The 27,830-nt window shown below is 39.3% G+C and overlaps 1 protein-coding gene across 7 annotated transcripts in view; it reads right to left on the reverse strand.

Annotated features, from left to right (window-relative positions):
- LOC112397675 (elongation of very long chain fatty acids protein 6) overlaps positions 1 to 27,830 on the reverse strand; it is a 133,054-nt gene that overhangs the window by 51,585 nt on the left and 53,639 nt on the right. For 5 of the 7 annotated variants that reach the window (XM_024741934.1, XM_024741935.1, XM_024741930.1 and 2 more), the window contains one exon: positions 2,953 to 3,084. In XM_024741934.1, the coding sequence (XP_024597702.1) occupies positions 2,953 to 3,023 (71 nt within the window). In that variant the 5' untranslated portion in view covers positions 3,024 to 3,084. Of the gene's footprint in view, positions 1 to 2,952; positions 3,085 to 6,336; positions 6,484 to 17,827; positions 17,898 to 27,830 lie in introns of those variants that run through there. The other 2 variants (XM_024741933.1, XM_024741936.1) reach the window with 2 other exon arrangements.

The raw sequence follows: 27,830 nt of genomic DNA on the forward strand, positions 1-27,830 counted from the left end.
CCCTAGTACTTAGAGAGTCATTTCTAAATACTATCTCCCTTTCCCAAGGGAACTTGGGATGAACTTGGGATCCTTTGAGAAATGACTGGTTCCAGTTCTGGACAAGGAATAGGCAACACGCTTGGCCCACAACAGCTTGTCATCCCTGCCCCCCGCCCCCATACACACACAAACATGCACACACATACACAAAATCAAGCTATGAGCACTACTCAGTACACGGACAAGGATTCAGGAGCCAATCTGAAGAAACTCCCACTGGCCAAACATGGGATAACTTAGCATCTAAAAGAATAACGGCAATGGACTACAATACACCAAATCCAAATTCATCTCAAAATCACTGACATGTAAAAAAGGATAAATCTATGAGCTCTTAACGATACTTTAAAAAACCCATTATTCACATGCTAAGTAATCAAATTTTTTTTGAAACTGCTAAATATGACCAAAGAATCAAGCATTTATCCTGCCTTTGCTACACTAACTTCTTGTAAAAAGTTCTGTCAAACATTAAACCTAAATATAATAAAATTTCTAGATCTAACTAACAGCTAACAAAGAATACAGGGGACAGAAGAATAACATCCAGTAACATCCAGCCTGGGGGAAACTCTAAAAGGAAAATGATTTGGATTCTCCAAAGGATGGATTATGAGTGGGAGGAGGGGCTTGGAGAGGAAGGAAGAAACCTCTTAGTTGAAAGAAATCAACCAATGGAAACGTGTGAACCTATCTGGACCAGGATTGTTTATATTTTTTAGGTCCTTATTAGTTATCTATTTTATATATAGTAGTGTGTATGTCAGTTAGGTCAGGATTCTTAAAAATAAATTGTAATAAAAAAGAACCATTTATGAGACAACTGGAGAAACGGGAACACTCAATAATAAAAAGTTATTACTAATTTAGATGAGGTAATGATACTGTGATCGATTTTTTAATAAGACTACTTTTAGAAATGGTATCATTTCATTCAGAAATATTTGAGTCTGTATTACTTCCAAATAACTTGGGGACAAGGGAGAGGTTGGTAGGGATATAGACGAAATAAGATTAACACTGTTGATAACTGTTTAAGCAGGGTAACAGGTGCATGGGGGTCCTTGAACTCCCTTCTCTGCTTATATATGTTAAGGTTAAAAAAAAAACCAAAAACAGGGGCTTCCCTGGTGGCGCAGTGGTTGAGAGTCCACCTGCCGATGCAGGGGACACGGGTTCGTGCCCCGGTCCAGGAGGATCCCACGTGCCACGGAGCGGCTGGTGCCGTGGGCCATGGCCGCTGAGCCTGCACGTCCGGAGCCTTTGCTCCACAGCGGGAGAGGCCACAACGGTGAGAGGCCCGCGTACCGCAAAAAAAACAAACAAAAACAAAAACAAAAAGACAGGGCTTCCCTGGTGGCGCAGTGGTTGAGAGTCCGCCTGCCGATGGAGGGGACACGGGTTCGCGCCCCGGTCCGGGAAGATCCTACATGCGGCGGAGCGGCTGGGCCCGTGAGCCATGGCCGCTGAGCCTGCGCTCCGCAACGGGAGAGGCCACAACAGTGAGAGGCCCCCGTACCGCAGAAAACAAAACAAAACAAAAACACAACATAAAGACTCAAGGGATGCCGAAAGATCTGTAAATTGCTGAAAGGCATCATTAGCATAATTTTTCCCTCAAATATCAAAATACTTTAGGTGAGGCATACTGTGAGCCTTCAATGTAAATAAAAATGAAAATGCTGCTTTGTATTAGAGAATTCCAACCTGATACATATTGAAATGGCAGGAGTCTTTAGTGACAGAGTCAAATCACAAGTACCTCAAATGTTGCACCCTACAAAATGCACCGAAATAAAGCGTGCATGCGGTAGTAGCAAGCAAAGGAGTATTGCAGTTGCAGGGAGCCAACCTAATGGAGACGTACAGATCATCAGTTTGCAAAAATCCTCCTCCTGCCTGATCATCTTTCATAAGCCTCAAGTGACTAATGAGAGGCTTTTAATGATACCATCGATTTCTCCTTAGCAGTAGAGCAGTTAATATGTAACATGAAAAAAGTAGAAATGCTCCTAAATATTAAAGTGAACAGGTTTTTATTCTGTAGCATATCTATACCTGCTCCCCTACACCCCAAGCCTAGTTATCAACTTGCTGGTTTTGACAAGCAAAACACAAATAGAACAGGTGCCTTTGTTAGCACTGAAGGTAAATTCTGGCACCTGTTTGGACACCAGCTGTGTGCTAATTCGTCTTATGATTGCCAAATATTACAAAACTAGGGATGTTCCTTCAGGCTTCCAGGTGTGGGTCTGGATGTTGGCTGGCAGATGTCCCTGGAGAGACCAGGTCTCGTTCTGACAGCCTCTATGATGAGTTTTAGCCAGCGCAAAGTCAGACTTGGCTGCAAAAGCCTGTGCCTGCGAGGCAGTTCAGGCAGTGAGGGTGGAGGATACTTTGGGGGATGCGGAACAAAAACATTCTCTGGTCTAGTGATACTAACACAGACAGGTGTCCGGTGTCTGGTCACGTGCCTGAAAGCCATTTTTGATTAAGTACTAGTCAGTATCAGCATGCCCACCACACTGGAACCCTACTCTACCATACACTTCCACAGTTTACTGCTGTGGCTTTCCATTTAGCCCTTCATTTATACTTATATGACGAAAATAATGGAGTTGATGCTCTGCTTCTAGTCCTAAGACATAAACTGAATTACTGCACGAACAGTTTGCACAAGAAAGGAGATGGCCTGAGAGCTCTCAAAATTAGAGCCTGAGTACAGTGTGGTAAGTTTGGTTGCGATGAAGGCTTTCCCTCTGGACACGGGTTTATTTTACACCCTTAATAATCAAAAATATGAGATGTATGATAAAATGTTCGATTGTTGCTTCTTTCAGCGGAGTCTGATGAAATGGATGGATTTTATTTGGAAAATGAAAAAAAAACAAACAAAACAAAGAAACCTACCTGAAGACTGCAAGGGTCAGAGACCAGAGCACTAATGGCTTCCTCAGTTCAAACTTCGCCCGTTTGTTCATTAGGTGCCGACCACCGAAGATAAAGGCAGCATACAGAGCGGAAAACAGGAAAGATTTCTTCCTATGAACAAACAGAAAACCAAAATCTTATGAAATAAAGATCTTTAAGCAATTATTTTTATCCATTAGAATTTTATATTTATTCATTGTTCATCAACTTTTATACCACTCTCCTCTTGCTAAGCACCAAAAACCTTCTTGGGAATGTGCCCCCTTCACTGAAGAGAGAATGTTTATCCATTCGGCAACATGGCGGCTGTTGAATCCTCTCCTGACAAATTAGGTCATCTGGATTAACCAACCCATATCAGGATAGATTTTCTTTTTGGGCTCTATAACTATAAACATTTCAACAACATAGCACTGAGGTAAAAAAGAAACCTTTTCACTGAGAGAATTATTTTTCAGAGTTTGTTGGACCATTTAGATAGATGAATTTTTATTGGAAATAAATAAATATTTTTATTGGAAATAAAATATTAGGTGACAGAGTTGTGTCGTAGGACAAGAAGGCCTTTTAAAATGTCATCTTCCTAATAGGCTAATGATACTAAAAAATGATTTTGGAGAAATACTTGATGATTTGAAACACTAAAATTAAGCTACGTGACTTAAAGCCCCCCCAAGATGGATTCCTGACATCTTCTCCACCAAGGGAGGCAGGTATTAAATTTCAGTATTATCATCAATAATAGGCCTGTCAGACATCATACAATGCAATAGGAAGAACACAGAACAACCTACAGTACAGTGGCCTAAAACCTTGAGCCTGAATCTCATCAAATATCTGATTTTACTACCTGCTTATAGGAAAGATAGGGGATAAAGCCAAACTTTGGACATTCTGTAGGACAGCTGAATTTATTTCTTCAAAATGTCAGTGGTAAGAAATCAAAATCTGGGACTGCTCTAGATTAAAAGTGACTTGAGAGACATAACAATCAAAGGTAACATGCAGAACTTTTTTGGATCTATATTTGAGCAAACCAATTGTTTACCAAAAAAATCTTTAAGGGCTTCCCTGGTGGCACAGTGGCTGAGAGTCTGCCTGCCGATGCAGGGGACACGGGTTCGTGCCCCGGTCTGGGAAGATCCCACATGCCGCGGAGCGGCTAGGCCCGTGAGCCATGGCCGCTGAGCCTGCGCGTCCGGAGCCTGTGCTCCGCAACGGGAGAGGCCACAGCAGGGAGAGGCCCGCGTACCAAAAAAAAAATAAATAAATAAAATAAAATAAAATAAAAATAAAATCAGAAAGTTATCACTCATAATCTTAAAAGCTCTTATCAGTTAATATTTATGGGTGAAATTATATGTCTTGGATTTGCTTTAAAATACTCTGGGAAACAAACAGAACTCAAGCAATATTAAGAATGGAGAGACAACACAAGATTAACAAAAAAGATAATGGAACACAGGGGCCCATGGGCCCTGTTCTCTTTTTTTTTTTTAATTAATTAATTAATTAATTAATTTATTTATTTATTTATTTCTGACTGTGTTGGGTCTTCGTTTCTGTGCGAGGGCTTTCTCCAGTTGCGGCAAGTGGGGGCCACTCTTCATCGCGGTGCGCGGGCCTCTCACTATCGCGGCCTCTCTTGTTGCGGAGCACAGGCTCCAGACGCGCAGGCTCAGTAGTTGTGGCTCACGGGCCTAGTTGCTCCGCGGCATGTGGGATCTTCCCAGACCAGGGCTCAAACCCGTGTCCCCTGCATCGGCAGGCAGATTCTCAGCCACTGCGCCACCAGGGAAGCCCCTTTTCTCTTTTTGTTAGTCAGATTTCGGTGGGAGTTTCAGTCAGGAAGGACTAAGTAAATAAAATCTGCATGTCCTGCTGGTTTAGTATTATACCAAGGAGAAGTGAACAATAGTACTGATAATGCATAAAGAACAAAAAACACAAAGCTTTTGTAGACTTGGATTCAACAGAAAGTAACAGAGGCTGTGTAAATAACGGAAACATCTGCTATACCTTCTGATATGATAAAGCAATGTTTCTTTTAAAATGGGTATTCCTCACTCAGGTTAAAATGGAAAGGGCTGAAAAATAAGATACAAGATATAATACAAAAAGCAAAATGCATTAACTGAAGAGCATTACTTGTAAAAGGCTTCATATTTTTTCCACTAACCACTACCATGTATTGCTGACTCATGAGGGATCTTCTTATTTACAGAAGCATCACTCCTCCTCCAGTGAGTGCAAGTGACCTACCTTGAACCCCACCAAACAAAGCAGTGATTCCCAAAATCAGCTGGTAAATAGTGTCAAATAAATCACTTCCACCGAGTGTCGCAAACTCTTGGAAACACAAGACCTGGCACACAGTAAGTGCTTAATAAACACCTGTTGAATGATCACGATCTTGTCATATCAAATTTTCTAATAGGGGAAAATATTTATGCACCTGGGCACATGGGGGCTCAGTGAACACTAACTGAGTAAATGAACAGTTGTGCTTTCCCAGTAATGTCTTAATAACTAAAGAATAAAATATTCAGAAAGAAACATACCATCCATTTTCTTCCTCCAGAAAGAAAGAGACTATTTCTATATTTCAAACAGAAGTGGAAATGAGATGATTTTATGGAAACTGTAACTATTGAACATTTCAAGAAGAGAGTATTTTTGGCCATAACTATATTTATTGCTTTACTTCTTTGAAGTTTGCAAGTGTATGGCATTACTTTAAATGTCAGAATCACTGCATTTACATGCATATAAGCAAGGACTCACTCAAGAAACACAAAATTTATGAAGTTAATGTAGATAATAGTAACATGGAAAAGTATATATTCTCTTCTAAATGATAAGTGACAATAATCATGGTATTATGATTTAGGGAGTGATTCCTGTGGGTAGAGATAGTGCTAAAAACCTTTGTTATTTAATCCTCCTAATCATCCTTAATGTAGGTAAAACATCATCTCCATGTTATGGCTTAGGAACCTGGCTTAGAGGTTAAGCAGCCTCAGATCTCCCTGCTCGCCTGTGGTAAACCTTTGGAGGAAAGAAGGGTGTGTCTGCTAAGTTATAAGAATTCCTCAAACCCTCCTTCTGACTTGCAAGGCTGTTGTGCAACTTTGCGGCACAATGTTTAACTGTGAAAAGATGAAGAGAAATCTCTACAGGTTTGTTTCAACTGTCCTATTTTCTGGGCGTGGAACACTTTGGTCACAACCCTCTTCACCTCCTGCATAACAAATTCACTATATACACCACTGAAAACTCTTCCTTACAATCATTTATCATTCTTTCTCTTGCAGTCCATCTAATTCCAAGTTTGGTTATAGTCAGATTAATTACATTACTTACAGTTATGAACCAAGTTAAGTGACTGTCCGTATGATCCTATCATTCTAGCCTAAGGGAAAAATAATGTGCCTTGAAGAACCAGCAAAAGAATAAAAATCTTCTCTCTGTATTTCTTCCTCAAATTTCTTCAGTTCTAGAACGAGAATTAGCCCTAATGGACTACTAGCTTCCTGGCAAGGACCATTCTTTTTTGCATGTTTTCTAAAGATCTCTTTAAGAATCTTCAATTCCACACAGCTAGGACAAACAAGTCAATCAACATAAACATGCAGAATTTGAGAATTGCGAGGGACAAATTTCCTTGTTCTACAGAAGAGGAAATGCGGGGCGGGTGCCGATGACATTGGTTGCTCAGGGTCACGTGGCCACATACTGCATATTGGTCAAAACTACCAAAAATTGTAATGGCCGTGACCAAGCAGGTAGGTAAACATAAATCAATTGTCTAGGTTACATCTGGGTCACAGGCAGTCAATAATAGGAAATGATACTTTTTAAATTATAAGTGCTATAATAAAAATAAGTTACTTATCGTATCTTATATAAATCTTCCACTATGGTGAAATTTAAATAATGCGTTGGCAACAGTAGATGGACTTGGAAGGCAGTATGCTAAGTGAAAGGAGTCAGATAAGAAAGACTAATACCGTATGGTATCACTTATATATGGAATCTAAAAAATACAACAAAGTAATGAACATAACAGAAAAGAAGCAGAATCACAGATATAGAGAACAAACTAGTGGTTACCAGTGGGGAGAGGAAGGGGAGGGGCAGTGAAGATGTGAGAAAGCAGAAGGAACAAACTATTGGGTATAAGATAGGCTACAAGGTTGTATTTTACAACACGGGGAATATAGCCACTGTTTTGTAATAACTGTAAATGGAGTGTAACCTTTTAAAATTGTACTAAAAATAAGTAAATGCACAAAAAATAAAAAAAGGTAAATAATGCTTTGGGTTAAGTTAGAACTAAGCTTAGGCTGCTTCTAAAAGAGGGAGTCATCTAAGGAAGCATTAACTCTTACCTCTTCAATGGAGTAACCAAAATTTATCATTTATAGTTGAATGTTATGCTTTTTCCATTTTACTTAGAAGAAAATTTTTCTTTAGGCAAATGGGCGATTTAAACTATCTTTCCATTCTGGTATCTCTTTGGTAAAGGTTCAGTTATAGTCAAGATGAATAATGACTTGCCGCTGGCCCACTTACTATTTAATGTGGATAGATGACTTCCCTAAAGCTTCAACAGTAATCCCATCATACTTCATATTGTGACAGGCCTCCATAGCTGGGTATAATGGTAACACTACATTGTTTTATTACCAGATAACTAGCAATTTCTAGATGGTATGGACTCTTGTTTAGGAAGTCTTAAATGCACAAGCATATAGCACAACCTTTAACTGTAGGTAGTTTTCAGGAGGTGATTCTGTAGCTGTAATTACGAAGTAACCAACCAAATAAGGATCACGCAAATGAAATACTGATATGCTTTGAGCTTGTCATGCTTGTATTTACCCTTTTTTCCCCTTTTACTTCTGTCATCAATGTGAATAATGAAATAATTAGTGAATGTGAATAATAATTAGTCCGCAATTAATCAAAACAATGGCTTATCCTTTATCCTTAAAGAGCTGGATTTCTTTATCATGGTACTTCGTTCCAAAACATTCCTAGATGCTTTTTCTATTCTGACCTATTCTGAGTAGCTGCTTATGATCTGTATTTATTGTTGTGCCTTCTTAAAGGGTATGTATATATTCAAATGCTTTTTTTTTTTTTTCCAACTCCTGGGATTCCACTGAAACCAGTACCTAGTAACTAGAGTCCCTTAATGCTCACATCAAGATCTCTGCCAGGTGACCTGCACTCCTTTGGAAGTCAGACAAGTTTATCTGAGAATGGCAAAACTTTCACGTGGGTAGCATTTCACATAGGATAATTGCTAATGAGCACCTTGGGGAGATGACCTGAGCTCCTTTATGTCAGTGACCTTGTTTTTACGGCTACTGTGTATGTGTGAGACACAAGGAGTTGTGAAAGGGAAAATTAAGCTGTGAGGGAGAAAAGGAAAGAAAAGAAAAGGAGACCTAAAAGCATCTCCTACTTTGGCTGATCTACCTGGTACATAGAAAGTTTCCACCTTTCTATGCGTGAAGACTGAAGCTGAGAAAGTATGTTACTCAGTAAGGCCACATCTCTTTTAAGGTTTCTCCTTTAGTTCCGTTGCTGATTCAAGTCAGAAAATAATTCAAGGTTCTGAAAGTAGTTATAGGACACATATGAATTGCAGACTGTAAAAACCAATGAACAGAAACCTCAATTAAATAGCGTCAGGAGACCAGAAGGGGGAGCTCTCCTGCCCCCAACCACAACAGAGCCCAATAGAAAGAAGACTCCTCTTCTTTCGTGGCAACAACTCAGCCAATGAAAAGCCATGGACTCTGTTTACGACTGCCCTCCCCACTTCCCTTTCCCCTCTATAAGAGCCTTTCTCCTTTCCTTCCTCTGTGGTGACTTGCACGTGGCTTGCCATGGTTGTAGACCCCAAATTGCAATTCTCTGCTGATCCCCAATAAACCCATCTTTGCTGGAGAAATATCTGGTCATCTATTTGTTTGAGGTCAACAAGACCCGGAGACTGAAGGAAATACACTGCTTTTTGCCAACAAGATACTCAGTGGACGTGTATGGTGGTTAAAATTTGATAAGGATATAAAGGAAGGTTTTCTGGTGAGGGATCCCGAAGTTGTGCTCCTGGAGCTCTAGCCAGGGCTGGACTGTGTCACTTTCTTGAGAATTCCACCAAGAGTTCATAGAGGCATTTTTCTATATTAAAAATAGTGGAAAATTTTCAGCAGTTTTTATTCATAAGTAAATTATAACTGGGAATTAACTCTGTGCCCAGAAATTCTGACAAAGAATAGTTTTGTGAATAGTGGAATATGTCCATAATTAATACAAATGAATGGTGACTTTATAATTGCAAGACAAGCCATGACTAAAGAAAAGGGTGTAATTCTAATCTGTTATGTTTGACCCAGCAAATGATGTGTGATTTCTGAGCTTCTTTGAGTTGCAAACACCTCTGCTCCTCATCCTGCTTTCCCCTAGATGCTAATTTAAAGATCACAGGTTCTCTTTGTTTAAGGTGAGAAAACCATTCTTTTGTAATTCAGTCTTTCTATTGCCGAAGTAGGTCACAATCAAAGTAGAGTTACATTAATACAATGGATTTAATGACATGGCTACATATCCTTTCTAGGAAAGTACACTCCTCTTAGGACAGACCAGACCGGTTGTAGAATGTTGCTTGTATGTTTCCTGTCAACATATCTTTTTTCCCCTTGCCACTTAAAAAAAAATCTTGACAAATTCTGTTTTCCTGTTCACTTTCTTTTTACAATTGGAAATAAGATCTTTGGGGAGAAAATACTTTCAAAATGTGTAAAAAAACACACACATATACACACACACAGCTCCATAAAAAATGCCATCTCTCTAATACTTAAATTGGCCAGATACCAATTAATTACCTTTGTTTCCCTAGCTAGATACTTTCAGTTGTTGATGAAAAATGCTGACATCCATCCATTCAAAATTTAATGATCTTTTTCATTTGCAGTGTGGTTAGTATGCCATTGAATGGGGGGAAAAAATCCCTATGAAGGAGAAAATTCTGCCTCTACTAATCTGGTTAGAAAGACAGAAAAAATATGTGTGTTGGTGCTTGATGTGGACCCTTTAGGCTTTGGATGGCTGGACAGCGGCAAGTGATCTTGGCTGGGAAGAAGCAGTGGTGTTAGGCCTGAGCTAAGCCAGGAGTGTATCAGATCAAGCAGATGCTTTGGAGTGGGGAAAGCAAGGTTGGAAGTGTAGGGGAAAGTCACAGGGTGTGGAGTTCTGAAAACTGCAGCAGAGTTAGGACTGCATCTTAGCTCAAGGTTGCAATAGGTTGTAAGGTAGGTGGCCAGTAATTTGTTACCACTAATAATTAAAGTACATACTGAAATTCGTGGCTTAATTTTCTTTTCTTTCCTCCTGCTTTAAAAATAAAAAAAAGAATAGATTCACTCATGCATATAACATTATGTGACTTGGATGCAAGAAGACGGGGGAAGATTCCACAAAGAGAGATGGAGAATGCTGGCTTAAGCCGTGGAGAGCACTGAAAGTCTTAGAGATGGGAGAGGGCAGAATAAAAAAAAGATAGGCTCACAGAGAAATTTGGCATTAATGACTTCTATTCCAGCGGGCAGATGTGGCTGAAGTTTGACTCTACTACTCTAAGTCAAAACATTCTGGCATATTCCTCACAACTTACACTGCCAGCACCTGTGGCCGCAGGCGTTACTGAAGCACGTGTATGAACTGAAGGATCTTCTTTAATGAATTGCTGCTCTTCCCAGGAATTATCAGATGGGACCTTCTTGAAAGTTTTATTTAAGAATGAATATTCTCCTGTTCCGAGAAAAGTTTAGGAAATGGCTAGGCTAATCATGGCATTGTGTCAGTCAAGCTGTGTCCTGAATTGTCACCTAAAGGTCAGCTTTAATCCTGAAGTATTGCATCCTGGAGAGGTACAAGAATATTTTTGTTTTGGAAGACATGGTTTAACCTAACGGATCAGGAAGAATCAATGCCAAAGTTAGAATCAAAGATTTCTGAGGATAGTAAATCAAAGAAAGAAAGCATTCTTTGACAGAGGTTTCTCATCTCCTTAAAAAGAGTAAAGCTTGCCACAATCTCTGAATAATCTCTGAATAAAAATTGAGCCAAAAATGTATCAGTGGTCTTAATTAGACAAATCTCCTCCCACCGCAAAGCAAACTTAAAATGAGCCCTGCATCGACAAGATAATTTCTAGCTTCTGTTTTGTTTGAGAGTATTGCCCTCAATATTCTCATCCCGATTCTTTGGGAACGACTGTCACTTCAAGCTACAATTTTCACGTAACTGTCTTATATAATACATCAGCTACTGATACGAGTCATGGTAAAACATTAACTCTAGCGGCCATAAAAAAGACAAACAAACAAACCAGTATGCTCTGAACAGGAGAGGCAACATGCAGAAAGAGAATCCAGATAGTAGTTTCATCAGCAATTCCGTTTCATTGTGCTAATGCCCTTAAAGAAACGCCCTTTGTTCTAAGAAACAGAAAGCTTTCGTCTGAATTTCCAATGAAGAAATGATCACTTGTTGATGACTTTTAAATATAATAATAAAGATAATACAGAAAGCATTCTAGAATTCTGAAATGGCTCCTACTAAATAAGAGCAGTTGAGTGACACCCCTGTCACCAGATTAAATTTTATCTCTTACAGCCTTAAAATCTACTATATAACATAAATGAGGTATTAGTGATTTTTTTTCCCCTGACTACGAAATTTTCTTGGGCCAAAAGTTGTACAACATATAATTATGGGCTTGTGTCAAGGCTGCAAGCTTAAAAAAAATAATCTTGTCATCCACTCAAATGGCCTGCTGACCATAGAAATATAAAACTAATATAAAAGGTCAAAAATATAAAACTAAAACCGAGTCAAATATAAACATCTGTTTTCTGTTTGTCTTTATCCTGCAGAAGCCCGAATGTTCTGTAGATAATAGATTTATCTGAGAGCTGGAGACTAAAACCAGAAGGGAAGAAACACTATAAAAAGCATATCATTATTCACAATGGAATGGAAACAGGATTTCGGGTTTACAAGATTAAATCCAATTCAGACATAAAATGTTCCCAGATTTAAATCAAAATGACAGCTGCACAGATAACTATATAAATAAGCATAAACATACCCAAATCTGAGAGCACTTTCTCTATACTCAAGGGCAAACTGTTTGAACTGAAAGATGATCCATTTCTGTTAACTACCTCCTTCTATTTATAAAGAGTTTGAGTTGACATTCATTGCTTCAGACAACTTTAAAGAAGCTGGAAAATACTATCAAGGAAAATATTACCTGTTTTCCTGTTAACTATTGGGTGATTAGATATACCGTTGCACTAACTTTCTCCTGGATATAAATTTTGAAAGGGTATTGGGGAAGCAATGAGAAAATATGTCCCAAACACTATTTCTGGATTAGGGAGAAAGCAGCTCAGCAATGATGATGATTATTTCATGGTATAACTCATGGACACTTTTTTGTCACCAAATCAAATTTACATAACAAATAACACCTGAGTAAAAACTAGCAATGACAAGAAGAAGAAATGGCATATTAGCAAGGTAGTAAAAATGGCAGACATTTTTTCACCCATGAGATAGGTATCACCTAATTATCCAAGCAAACTCTTGAAAATAATAACACGGCAAGATTTTGATTAGGGTATTCACACTGCTACTTCAAACTCTGAACTCTCATTCAGTGACATAAATAAGGCCTACAGGCACTAACTTTGAGAAGGTTGGTAATGAGGAAAACTTGCCTTATGAATTGGATTGTATTACTTTTCCACTGTTGCAGAGACAAATTCCCACAAATTTCGTGGCTTAAAACAACATGAATGTATTATCTTATAGTTCTGAAGGTCAGAAGTCTGACATGAGTCTTGTGGGGTTAAAATCAAGGTGTTCCCAGGGCTGCATTCCTTCCGGAGCTTCTGGGGGAAATCTGTTTCCTTGCCTTTTTTGGGCCTGTCCAGATATTCCAGAATAATCTCCTCATCTCAAAGTCCTTACCCTACTCATATCTGCAAAGTCTCTTTTGCTCTGTAAGGTAACATACAAATTCCAGGGATTAAGACAGGGACATCTTAGAGAGACTATTATTCAACCCACCACATGGATTACCCTGAATAATAGGAAGGTCTAAAGCCCTTTTTCTATTGTGACATAGGAATCCCCTACAGCTGGCAAACCTTCATCCTTTAATTTTGGTTTGCTAGATCCGAAAGCAGTCTCTTCTCTCCAACTCAAGAAAGCATTTTAGAATTCAAGGGGCTGAGAGTCACACTGTTATGGGTTGTCCGGAGGCCACTCATAAATATATAAATTCACAAATATCAGTACTTGAACTCGTATTAGTAACATATGACTTATCATATACTACCTTACAATGGACTAGGCACCAAAGCTTAGGATTTCCACTGAAATATATGTTAGAAATTATTAGCATGTATTCAATTTATCCCGACTGTCACAGGTTCTAAAGTGCCGTTTTATACTATTTTCAACAACAAAGATTATTTGGCTTGTGACCATCCTCTGTATTTCAATCTTAAAATATATGCTACAGGCTCCATCAAGTGCATTTTCCTATTTGCAGCAATCCATTTGTTCTATACTTTATCACTCTTACGTTAAATCCCTAAAGGAGGCTTCAGCTCAAGTGGTCTAATGAGCAGCAGCATTTGACAGAGACGGTAACGCCCCCTTTTCTGTGACAGGTTCTTCACTTGGTTTCTGGGACACCGTATTCTCTTAGTTCTTCTCCAACTCCACCATCTGCTCTTTTTGCATTCTCCTTTGCTGGCTCCCTCTTCATCTCCCCAGGCTTTAAAGTTTGCAGGGCTCTCAGGGCTCAATCTGCAGACCTCTTTTCTTTCCATCTACCCCAGTGGTCCTCAGAGGGGGTGATGATTTTGCCCCCCAGAGGATATAAGGCAATGTCTGGAGACATTTGCACAACTGCAGGAGGACTGGCTACTGGCATCAAGTATGTAGAGGGCCTGGATGCTGCACAGGACAGCTCTTCGCAACAAAGAATTATCCACCCCAAATGTCAACGGTGCCAAGGTTGAGAAACCCTGGGCAAGAGAAATATAAAGAAAGAGATGAAGAAAAGAGAAATCGGAAAACTCAAGAGTGTGTGTTGAAATGTGATACAGCTTCGAAAAACATGTTCATTGCTTAGAATGACATCACTTTTTTTTCACATACGCTCAGGCTGAATTGCTTCAAACCAATTCCAAGCACAGAGTAAATAAACGCCTGGTTTCAAATCAGCAGTTCTATTTAAAATTGAAAATAAGACAAAACGACCAATTTCGAGCAATATTTCCCTTCATTATTCTAGAATTAGGTTCATTTCTGTCTACAGTGGAATCATGGTCCAGCTGCCCTGTGAAGCCTGGGGTGATCAATTCTTACAAACTGTATACCTGTTGCGATGCTACCCTTGCCAAGAAGATCACCCAGAATTGCATTTTATAATATCTCTCCAGGCAGCAGAAACGAATAACCTGGAATGAAGAATAGTCACTGCTAATACAGCCCCCTTTTGAAGCAGAATTCCAGTTATTTCCATTCACCCCCTGAGTATAAGAATTCCATGGTTGCCGACCCTTTCCTAGCCCTGGATGGGGAAACGTTGTAAAAATACATTAGACTACCAGGACTTACACCTCTAATACTGATCTTACATGTCCTTAGCCAGTCTCTTCTAAATCATCAAAGTATGACAATTTGATAACAATAAAGGTTTCTGTGACACAAACTCTTTAAACTCTACTTTGTAAATCTCAGAACTATACAAGTAGGTGCTACCATATGCTAAAGGATGCCAATTGTAATGAACAAAATAAGTTGCACTGTTTTCTAAACCTTAGAACAAATTATTGGATTATTTTTATTAGTCACCCTCAGGCCTTTGGTATCCTGCATTTCTGCCATGTTGGGAGACACTGATCCTCTGATGATTGTGTACCAAGCTGAATGAGTCGAACAGGAAGCTGCTCTCTACTATGTGTGTGTCATCAGTTTCTACATGGGGAACCAGAATAAAACCTGCCAGGGTGGCCAACACTGGTTTAGGAGCTTTTAATCTTTATATCTGTGTTCATCATTTCCCACAGAGACTTTCACTTTGCTTTTTTTTTTTTTTCTTTTCCCACCTTCAATTACAGGATCGAAGCTAGGAACAATGATAAAAATTCCTCTTGAGGAAAATGTTTAATAGAAAAATCTCAAGGTCTATCAAACAAACACAGAAACGAAGAGCACAACTCCCATTTCTCCAGAAAGTGAATTTGTTTCATTTCTAAAGTTTCTCTTTACTACTAGGTTGTGAGACAAGAATGATTTCTTCTTCATTCGCATGGCAGGTGAACCCTGAGACACGTCTAAGGTACGGCTGGGATTTATCAAGCATGGGTTCTGAGAAAAGAGATTCTTTAAATAGCAATGCCCAGAGCACCCTTTTCTTCAACCAGACAGTTTCAGAAGGAAGTAAAAATGCTTAAGGAGAAAGGTGTGTATCTGACTCATGGTTTCTTTGAAAGCCGGAAGGTTAATGTGTCTTCCCATATTCCCAAGGGCATTCCCTTTGGCATTAAGAGGGACTGTGCCCTTGAGATTATTCACGGTGGCATGCACACACTGTGTTAATAGATAGCCATCACTCTGTAAACCTCAGCCTTTGCTTTCACTATTCTCTTTTCTTATTTGTCAAGACCAACTTACTAAGCAACAAGATTTGGGATAAAGAATATTCTTTACTTAGCTATGTTTACACATAAAGGTCCCGCCTGCCCCACTCCCCATAAAAAAGTAAAAAAAAAAAAAAGATGTGACAAGTGTTTATTCAAGATGTATCCTTCAGTCTAAAGCATTTTCCAGCCAATCTGAGAAATTCTAGATGCCTACATGCCTACATGCTACAACAACATTTAAAAGTTTTACTGAGCATCCACAGTAGATCTCTAGTACACGAATTTACTGCTCCACAATAGACACAAAGTTAACACTGGCTTGGAGTGCACATTTGTGCACTGCTCCAGGACACTAAAATAGAATGCTTTTCAATTTGGTCAAAGTAATAATAACTTGTTTAGCTGAGAACTTATCGCATTCCAGGCACTGTTCTTAGTGTTTCGAGGACTTGTTATATACAATGTCTCATTTACATTTCAGAGAACCCGTGATCATGCCCATTTTGCAGACCAAGAAACTAAAGAACAAGGTTAAATACCTGTACAGAACCCAGAGATTTTCAGTGACAGTGCTGGGAGTTAAACCCAGGCAGTCAAGTGTCAGCCCTGTGCCCTTAATCGCTACACTGGGTTCTTATCCAGAATGTTATACCTTCCCAGTTGGTTCCTTCAGCAATAGTGTATCATCACCTTTCCCAGCTCCCCATCAGTCTTTCTGACATTCACAAACATAAATAATCACTTACTGTTGAAATCTATTGATTCTTCAAGAAAGTATTCCTTTAAGGCATATTCATAAGGCTATTGATTTTAACAGAGAGAAATAAATTGAAGAAGATAAACTAAAAAGCAGTGCCCTTGCTTAAGTGGTCAAAGTCTCCGGAGAATACATCTCAAAAAGCCACTGCATGTTAGAAGCTGACTCCTTTTCCAATCTGATGCTTGCCTACTCTTTTTGTATACTGACAGGCATATTCCTGGGGTCACTTAATGGCTGGGCATACTTTGGCATATTACACAATTTTCCATGTGATTTCTTTGCAATCTTTGACATAGTACACAATTTTCTGCCTTTGTATCTTCCTACTTAGACTGATTTACTGTGTCCTTCTAGCTGTACAAAAGGACTTGCCATATTCCTGTGCTTTCAGATAGTAGAATCTAGTATTGAAAAATTATTGAGGACACATGTACAAGACTACGTCTAAGAAAATGTAGGCATTAAATCATACAAAGGCAAGTACTTTATATTTTCCAACTACCTTGTTTATTTGAACAGGAACGTCATTAATGTAGGTTATAGGCTCTAGAGAATTTTAACAGATTTGACCATTGTCTTCCAAGCTATGTCTAAATGCTTCCACATGATTCAAATGATCTTACCCCTGACTACTCTGAAATCATGTCTTATAACTTCTCCTGGGACATCCTATGCTACAGCCATACTGTGATTTTCAAAAGACATCACACTCCTTGCCCACCTTGTCTTTCTTTACACATGCCATTCTCACCACTTTGAACGCCCTTCTAACCCATTCTTGTCATTTTGTTGATCTTTGTGGAGATATTCCCTGACTGCTTCTAGGTCAACTGGATTTAACCTTTCCTTCATCACCTCTGTGCTTTCTATACACCTTTTGCCTACATATTATAGCACTTAATTCTTTATATTTCACACATAAATTTACAGGTCTGTAATCCTGAAAGCCAGGAATTGTGTCTTACTCAGTTTTGTACACCCAAGGCCTTATACTACAATGCTGGCCTAAAGTGGGCTCCTGACATATGAATGGATGAATAATATATTGGCTATTTTAAAGATGTTGCATTTTAGAAATACTTTAGGAGAAAAAAAAATATATATTACTGGGAGACTAAAGAAGACAACCAATGCTGAAGCCATCTATGAATCTACGCTTCAAACTCACTTGATTCTAAATCTAAATGGTAAAAATTATATTTTATTATAGTTTTGTTTACCTCAAGAGCTGAAAGAATCCTACAAGTTAGTTCCAATTCTACTGTCATTTTTTAAACCTCTTTTCGGAAATATGGTTCTCTTTCTACTGAGGCAGGCTGCTCTGGGAGTAGTATATTGTAACAAGTACCTGCTCAGAAATACTGGGGAAGCATCATCGAATTTCTTTACTTCTTGCTGCCCAGAGACCCACATATTGCTTTCTCTATGTAATCGTCTGCATAAAATAAGCAAAGACAGAACAGACAAAGTGAGACTGGCACTGTGATAGCATCACTTTCCACCTGATGACTGTACCCTCACCCGCAATCAATAGAATCTTGTTATTTACCGATACATTTCCAGACCGACTCTGAAGGGCCAGGCTTAATCTGAAAGCAAAATAATGCCAACAACAGCATCATACTATTTTGATGATAAATAAATCGTATTAATTTTGATCAGGATTATTACATAAACCAAGAACGCTCTCAGATACTATTTAATGCTATCAATTGGCAATGAGGGAAGTGATAATGCCCGATCCAGGTGAGGATGCAGAAACTCATCTGTTTTGCTGGCCAGAAGGTAAAGTAATACAGCTCTTGAAAAAACAATTTATCAAGAATTCTAAAAGATCCATAGCTTTTAATCCTGCAATTCTACTTCAAGGAGTCTGTTTGAGGCAGAAAATCTTTAATATGGTAAAGGAAAGATCATCTCTACAGTACAACAGTGAAAAAGTAACTAGATCTCTAAGAGTCAGGGATATGCTATCGTATGTCCACTAAAATACTATTACACATAAAGAGTTACATAAATTTAGAGTTACATAAAGTGTATATGATTTTAATAACTATGGAAGATAAAAGCAGAATGTGGGGGCTTCCCTGGTGGCGCAGTGGTTGAGAATCTGCCTGCCAATGCAGGGGACACGGGTTCGAGCCCTGGTCTGGGAAGATCCCACATGCCGCGGAGCAACTAGGCCCGTGAGCCACAACTACTGAGCCTGCGCGTCTGGAGCCTGTGCTCCTCAACAAGAGAGGCCGCGATAGTGAGAGGTGCGTGCACTGCGATGAAGAGTGGCCCCCGCTTGCCACAACTAGAGAAAGCCCTCGCACAGAAACGAAGACCCAACACAGCCATAAATAAATAATAAATAAATAAATAAAAATTGCAACCTCCCTTTAAAAAAAAAGGAAGAGAGGGAATGAGATCTAATCCACAATCTTTAAAAAAAAAAAAAAGCAGAATGTGGTATAATTACATCTTGGAAGAAGAAATACCCCTCACTCCAATTTTACAGTGGTTATTACTGGGTGGCAGGATTATGCATGCTTTTTTTCTCCAATTTACTTTTATGTACTGAATACCTTTTTCTACTAGTTTAATAATGAAAGATGAAAATTTTATATAATAAATATTTAAAAACGTTTTAAATTTTAAAAGTACAAAATGCTAACCAACACACCAAGCATTTTGGTGGTGGTTGCATGATTATATAAAATTACACAAATTTTATTCCATATACTTCTGCACATGTCTTATTGGAAGATACCAGAGTAGTCACCATCATATCTACTGGAGTCACAAAGACCTGGGTTTCAATCCTGGCTGTAAGTCATCATATTGGCTCTGTGGTCTTGAGTAAAATACTGTACATCTTATCTGCCTCAGTATCCTCATCAAAAATGCTGGGAAAGTAACACTGCCTTCTCAGGCTTGTTGTAAATCATCAAAACACTGTACCTGGCAGCATCTGACACACTGTAAGTCCTCAATACATGGTACCTAATACAATTGCTTATTATCGGGGGGAAAAATAGATGTTTGGGGCTTCCCTGGTGGCGCAGTGGTTGAGAATCTGCCTGCTAATGCAGGGGACGCGGGTTCGAGCCCTGGTCTGGGGAGATCCCACATGCTGCGGAGCAGCTAGGCACGTGAGCCACAACTACTGAGCCTGCGTGTCCAGAGCCTGTGCTCGGCAACAAGAGAGGCCGCCATAGTGAGAGGCCCGCGCACCGCGATGAAGAGCGGCCCCCGCTTGCCACAACCAGAAAAAGCTCTCGCACAGAAACGAAGACCCAACACAGCAAAAATAAATAAATTAATAAACTCCTACCCCCAACATCTTCTTAAAAAAATAAAAATAGATGTTATAAGAGACTCAAACGCCAAAAATCAGGCTGGTTGAGTCTCTATGGCCAAAAGCATTTCAAGTCCTGTTTAGTCATTTTAAAGGTATACATACCAGAACATCTGTGAATTTGATATTAGCTTTTTGTGAGTACCTTGAAAATAATAAATAAGCAAAACTGCACTATCCAAGTTTGTAATATACAAGAGCTTTTATGAAAACACATCATTTAGATATCTCAGCTTGAGTATGAAGAGCGGTTACATTGTGAAACATTGATCTGAACACTTTATTCTTAAAAAAAGTCCTAGACAGGACACAGGACATAAGTTTCTTAGATGGCACACACAGGTCACTCTTGAACTGAGCTGAAAAGTACTGGTCCACCTAAAAGTATGTTTAGAAATAATAATTAAAAATGGCTATAAATAAGCCTTCTAAATTAGGTATTTGTTTGTTGTTGTTTTTTTTTTTTTTAGGTGGAAAGGAAAGTTTGCTTTATTTCAGATGCCTGCAACTAGAGGGAGTGGTGTGGTAAATTAGGTATTTCTAAAAGAAAAATTTTTTAATGTTATGGAAGATATGCTTTTTTTTTCTGACCTATTTATAGTAGGAAGAAAAAGCAGATCCTTTTATAGTCATTTAATTACTAGGCTACCAGTAAAGAGTTGAATTTGACCATTTGGCTGATTTACACTGCAGTTAAAAGGCCCATGGAATGTTAGGATATTAATATTGTACAATGCTCGTTCTTTGCACAACTTACAGTATTTTCACAATAAAAAATGTTGATTGCAGCAAGTCTGAGCTGAGATCAGTTGGCCATGCAGCCTCACAGGTGGATATAACAATGCTGTATTGTGAGGTTGCTTCTGCCTTGGTGGTGAGAGGCGAAAGCAAACCTGGCCGTAAGGTAAAGTTCTGATCTAACCCAGATTTGTAAAACTGGCATCATTTCTTGGAAGTCAGCAGACATTCAAAGGATAACCGCAGGATACAGACAGGGCACAATCTGATTATTCCAAACCAGTTACTGGCCAAGAATCGTCCCTCAATTCTACACACCTGGCATTGGGTGAACCTGACTGATCACCAGCAAATATCTATCAGCTATTTGACCTCTGGTGCATCGTCTGCTTTGGGTCAGCAACAGCTGATGATCCTAGGTAATTGGTTTTCAACTTCTAATCCTGCCTTTCACCCATAACTTCCCTTAGAGCTTTATACAAAAAGGGAGCACCCAAGGGAGTCTACCCGTATGTCAAAAAGGACTGAAATTATGAAAGGGCTTTGAGAGGCTCCTTTTCTCATCAGTATCTGCCTCATTTGGCTCCTACTGGCTGCTTGGGGCAGGGAAGTGAGCAGCTGGGCTAGAATTCCACTCATCAGAACAGTCGAGGGGCAGAGACTGGACTAGCAGTTCTCAGTACAAAGTAGCTCCAATAAGAAGATTTTTCACCTCAAGAGCGGCATGTGATGCCAAAATCTAATCTCTATTTTTAGAGTTAAATCTTTCTCCCACCTACAAACTCTTTGAGTAGGTCCACTGTGAGGTCTATCAGTCTATAATATTCTCATTAAAGAAGCGGCACGCATATGACCATGGGCAAAACAGCCTTGCCTGACTGTACATGGGTGGGCACTGAGATCAAGAATTCTTATCCGTAACTGCATATGATAAAGCAAAAAAAGCAGGTTTGGGCTTTCCTGGTGGCGTAGTGGTTGAGAGTCCGCCTGCCGATGCAGGGGACACGGGTTCGTGCCCCGGTCGGGGAGGATCCCACATGCCGCGGAGCGGCTGGGGCCGTGAGCCATGGCCGCTGAGCCTGCGCGTCCAGAGCCTGCGCTCCGCAACGGGAGAGGCCACAACAGTGAGAGGCCCGTGTACCGCAAAAAAAAAAAAAAAAAAAAAAAAAAAAGCAGAGGTTTTACCTAAATGACACCAATATGATGAATCCTTTTTTTTCTCATTAATTTGATGAATTTTAGGGGGGTAAATTGACTGAATCTAACAATTTATGTCATATATTCACTGAAATTTATATGGCATATGTTCACTGAAAACTTATGTCTGGTCTTAATAGCTTCTCCAAGGAAGAAAAGTGGTACATTTTGACAGCACAAATAACCTCACAGAAAAAGAAATTTTCCATATTCTTTTCCGACTCCAGTTGGAACTCCTGATTATTCGTTCAAGAAGTACTAATCAAGCACCTACCGTGTGCCAAGCACAGTTCTAGGCTCTGGGAATACATCAATGAACAAAACAGACAAAAAAGCCTGTACTCATGGAGGTTACACATCTGGAGACAGACAATAAAAAAGAAAATAAATAATAAGATACGTTACAAGATTATACATATGATGGAAAGAAGAGAAAGTAAAGCAGTGTGAGAGGAAAATAAGGCGGGAAGTGAGGGACAGACCACAATTTAAATAAGGTGGCCAGGGCAGACACACTGAGTAGGTGAATTTGAGCAAAAGACTTATGGTAAGGGAGTGAACCCCTCTGGAAAAAGCTAGGCAGAGAAAAGGCAGAGAAAAATAACACGGGCAAGAACTGTCTTCTGTGTTTACAATGACCAGGTTCTGCTAATTTTGCCTTTGGAAATTTCAGTATACTGAGATATCCTTTGAGCATGTATCTCTAAGTGTATATCTGAACAACAATTCTGCTTTTTTCAGTAAGTTTTCATCTATTGATAAATACAGCTATGTTTGCATAGTCATAAATATCATTCAGGAAGAATGAGCATAAAAGTATCTAGACTATGGTAAAGAAAGTTTATTAATCTGTATAAGCAAACAACATTTTATTTAGGGGGTAATTATAATTGTAAATCTGAGTTCCTAAGAAATCCCCAAACTTCTCAGTTTCTGATCTTTTGTGAATTAAGTTAGTCTGTAGACAAAGATTATGAGGTACCACGGTAGAATCTTACATTAAGACAGATCTAAAGTAGCTTGACACTAGAGGTGAATTTATTTAATCTTTCTCATAAAGAAGATGTGTAGCGTTCTTTCGGGATTTCCTCCTGCAAACCCAAACCTGAATATACAAAATCAAAAGCTGGTTCTTCAAAAAATTGACAGGATTATTCCCAACTAGAGACAGAATTTGATTTTCTACAAGCACATTAATTCTGCTTCACTGGCAAACTGGTTTTAGGTCCAAGTGGCAAGAAAAGGGATAATCATTCCTGACAAGGACAAGGAAATACGTTTTCCATTTTTTTCCTGAGTCAGCAGGGGGATGATGTAGGACACAAGTGACTTTTTAATGTGTAGTTCTCTAAATATACATATAAGAAGCAAAGGCCAATGGTACTGTGGAAATCAAAACTTTAGAAAAAGAGGCAAATAAAATGAATAAAATATGACTTTAAAACTAAAAAAGGAACTAAGCGAATTTCTTTTAAAATACACTGTAGCAACTATCTATTTCCATTAAAAAAAGAAAAAATTAGGCCTTATATTCCAGAGCTTAAGTGAGTTGCAATTAGGTTTTAAATTTTCGACCAAGTAATAACGCTATATACACTATAACCTAATCCCAATTTTAGGAAGTTATCATAACACTCCAAATATAAGGTATAGCCGTTTCTTTAAAGGCCAAAAACTTACTTTTAAAAACACTCTGTATTTCCCTAGTTCATCCTTTCTAATGTCGCAAAACATATCTTCACATCCTTACAGAACTCAGATCTCTCTCTGCCTGTGAAATGAAAGGCCAAAACTATATTAATATATATAAAGAAAGGGGTGGATAAAAATTAATTTTCTTTATTTACATTTTATTAAAAAGTTACATCGAGATGGTTGATTTACAGGTAAGTTTTATTTTCCACTTGTGTCTATGCAACACATATTTTAAAAGAGGATATATTTATTACTTTTTTAATTAAAAAATAAAAATATAAGTTTTAATTTGAGTGAGAAAAGAGAGCTAGAGATTGGGAGTGAGAATTAGAGATTGAGGAAAACCTGCTAAAATGAAAGTCATAAACAAAAAATGTCAGATCCTGGTCTGAGTTGGGAGGGAGCAGGGCAGACTGAAAAAAGGGAGGGAGGCGGTGCTTCTTATGGCTGCAGATTCCCGCCTCCCTAATCTTCTGAATCTAGAAGAGTCCTGTGGTCTGAATGTCTGTGTTCCCTTTACAATTCATGTTGAAATCCTAACCTCCACTGTGGTATGATAGGAGGTGGGGTCTGTGGGAGGTGATTAGGTCATGAGGGCAGACATCTCCTGAATGGAATTAGTGCCCTTATAAAGGAAACCTCCGTGTGAGGTTAAAGAGAGAACACGACCTTCTAGGGAGCAGGCCCTTTCCCGACACTGAGTCTGCTGGTGTCTTGATCTTGGACTTTCCAGACTCCAGAATTGTGAGAAAACGTCGTTACTTAAGCGACTCAGTCTGTGGTATTTTGTTATAGCAGCCTGAACAGACTAAGAACAAAGAGTAACCCTAAAAGTCTGCACTTCAGTACGACTCTTACAAGACTTTTAGACTTGAGCTCAATCTATGTCAAGATCATCACGATTATTGAGCTCCCTGTCTTCAGCCACCACCATCCCTCCGGGTTCTTTGATTCCCTGCCTCAAAGATAACATAACTGTAAGGCACATCAAAATCAATTATATCCTACAAGCAAATAAAAAACTTCTGGCTAATATCATATTTACAAAAAAAATATCAGTGCATTACAACTAGCAAAGACTTTGACAAGAGAGGAAAACTGAAAGAAAGGAAGAGTGGCAGGCAACCTCCTGTACTCTGCATTAAGAACAGAGACACGACATTGCACTGTAGCTGCTCTAGGACTCTGAGGGTGAGAAGGTAAGCCTACATCTCACTAAGCTTCTCAAGATTCTCATTTATGTGAGCATTTAACAAACACATTAATCTAAAATTCTTTGCCGTTTAACCAGAAAACTGAAACCTAGGAACTTTTCTTCGTAAGTAATAAGCTACTTCAGTTGAAAGATATACTTTTTCAGGAATTGCTTGGAGGATGATAGTTTAGTCTAATAACAGAGATCAAAGATATTTATTAGGGCTTCCCTGGTGGCGCAGTGGTTGAGAATCTGCCTGCCGATGCAGGGGACACGGGTTCGTGCCCCGGTCCGGGAAGATCCCACATGCCGTGGAGCGGCTGGGCCCGTGAGCCATGGCCGTTGAGCCTGCGCGGCCGGAGCCTGTGCTCCACAACGGGAGAGGCCACAACAGTGAGAGGCCTGCGTACCACAAAAAAAAAAAAAAAGTAGCTCAAAAGATATTTATTTACCTCCTAATTAATAAAAATTTACAAAGCCTTTTGGCTTACGGTACCAAATTTTGCTGAATTTGTACTGCTAAGAGTTTCTCTGGGCTAAGAGTAAGGAGAGTTCTGATTCATTCTTTCATACTGCAACTCAATAAATATTTATTAAGCACTGGCAATGTGCAAGGCATTGAGGAGAGTTAACAAAATAGACACACTCCCTGGTTCCTTGGAGACTTCAAAGTCTTTGGGGGGTAATAGACAAGTGTATGGGAAAGTGGAGGAATAAGATCATAAGGAAACACTCCAATAATACTATGGATGCACCCTCACCCAGATTTAGACAAGATGAGTAAGTGGGAATAACATGGGCAGAGACCAAAGCAAGAGAGAGAGAGAGCACATTCAAATAACTATAAGGAATTTAGTGTGTTTGACCTTCAGATCCCAAGAGTAGGTTTTGAGAGTTTTGAGCTGATGGTCCAAGATAGGTGGAAGCAAGATTATGAGGGCTCCTATAGACTATGTTAAGACATTTCTTTTTAATCCTAAGAGCAATAGGAAGCCTCTGAAGCATTTAAATGAATGAAGTCAACATGCTTTTGCTTGTGATATACAGAGGTTGCTCACTGGTAAGATCAAAGCAGGAGATTGAGTGAGTAGCACAGGTTTTAGATAAGGGCAGGGCCTGGAGCTGAAGACAAGGCAGGCGTGTGCAATGTGGATACAGGGAGTCCCCAGTCTGAACATTCTTAGGTGGGGAGTCATTTCATAGGAACTGATCACATGATCTAATGTTCAATGTATGGGTGTTATGAGGTTAGTCAGGTGATTTCTGCAAATTACTTTCACTCTACCCATCTGTGAGTATAGGGAATGCAGCAAAGTGTAATATTTCCTCATGGTTTTGGTGCTTATCGTGATCTTAGCTATAAAATTACGCTCCCTCCTGTGTCAACCAGTGGCGTGCAATAATGTCAGTTTCAGGACTAGGAAAACATTCACCCATTTTCCCAACCAACAGGGCAGAACTTGTAAAGTTCTAAGTTCCCGTGGAACACACTTATGAAGATCCAATAAGTATGTGAGTGATTACCAAGATTTTACGTTATGAATTTTACATTCATGCCTCAAAGGTAAAATAAACCTTTTTAAAGTACAGGTTTATCTTGCTCTATACAACAGATTTACTCCCAGAAAGTTGTGTATAAATTGTTTTAAACTAAAGTGTATTTTGAGAAAGTTTGGGGAGCGTCCCTACTGAAGAGAAATTTAATGAGTACTTGTAAAGATCGAATCTTGTTATTGTATTGTATGTATTCTCAGGTGAGGCACATCTAGACTGGATTGCTTTCCCTTCTCACCACATGAGAGGAATGTACCCAGAGTCATCACCTGGAAAGTCCCTGAGTCTCTCAAGAGATGGCACAACACCAGGGCAAACATTATAGCAAGCGATGTGCTCCATAGATGTCCTTCGGTTGGAACCCTAGTTTCAATGGACTGGATCCTTAGGGAAGCTGTCTGAGGATGGCGGTATGACTGAACTGCCAATCACAATGCCCTTCTCCCTGGCTCCCTTCCAGCAATTGGTCTGGGGGTAGTCATGTGATAGAGTTCTGGCAATGATGCATAAGCTGAAGTGGCCAGATGGGACTTCTGGGGAAGCTTGCTTGATTTAGCTGACACACCCTTTGGAGTTTTGCTCCTTTGCACTTCTCTTTCCTGCCTTGTCACAGACTGGATGCCTGGTGGCAGCCATCTCATAGCCACGAGAGAGAAAGCCAGCGGCACAGAAAGATGAAATGAGCTTGGTTTCCAGATGGCATCACTGGGCTGCTTCATCAACTCTAGATTGCATGCTCCGGACTTTTGTTGAATGAAACAACGAAATCTCCATACTTAATTAAGGTTCTATCTGTTAATTTTTCTGTTAGTTCGCAACATACTCTTAATGAATATTCTGAATTTCTACTCAAACTTCTCTGAACACAACGTACCAAGTTCTTTGCTACTGAAATACAAGGCATGCAGCGATTTAATAATGTGGGTGGCAACAAGCAAGCCATTACCTCTAAAATGTAAATGTTTATATAGTGACATGTGTAGAGGCTCCTTCTATAAAAGACGCTAGGCTACCTGATCTATTGTGTTGTTACCAAAAAACAGCAGGAAAACAGGAAAACAAAACCCCAAAACTCCCTACATCCTGCCCAGGCATTTTGGCCACAATTACTCTCACTTAGTTGAGCTTGATTGGTCAAGTACTAAACATGACTGAGCCCTGAATGCTAAAGCAGGAGCAACACTCTGGTCCAAGGGAATAACTGTCCAGAAAAACAAAAGGATAAAATGCTTTGTAGACACTTTTGGGCAAATTAAAGTTACACAATAATAAGCACTGCACAAACCGGACAAAAGCACTCGCCACCAGGGACTGGACAGTTCTCTTTAAGCAAACATGTGGGCTAAAGTTCACAACAGCTATCCTTATTCAAAGGTGCAACCTGTCTGGCAGGCTCCAGGATTTTCAGGCTAGTTTATACGCACACGAATATAAATCCTTGCAGGATATCAAAGACAGCAAAGTTACATTTGTGCATGAGCGTGTATTTATATTGGCACTTAAATGCATATAAACATCGGTAAGTACATATTTCTATGCAAGGGGATAGTTGGTGAGTTTAAAGATCACTAGAGACTTCTCACTCCCACTCGTATATAGAAGTTCCGGCTGCACTGTTTTTTACTTTCT

The sequence above is a fragment of the Neophocaena asiaeorientalis genome, unplaced genomic scaffold (genome assembly GCF_003031525.2).
Source record: "Neophocaena asiaeorientalis asiaeorientalis breed wild unplaced genomic scaffold, Neophocaena_asiaeorientalis_V1.1 scaffold534, whole genome shotgun sequence".
NCBI classification, from domain to species: Eukaryota; Metazoa; Chordata; class Mammalia; order Artiodactyla; family Phocoenidae; genus Neophocaena; species Neophocaena asiaeorientalis.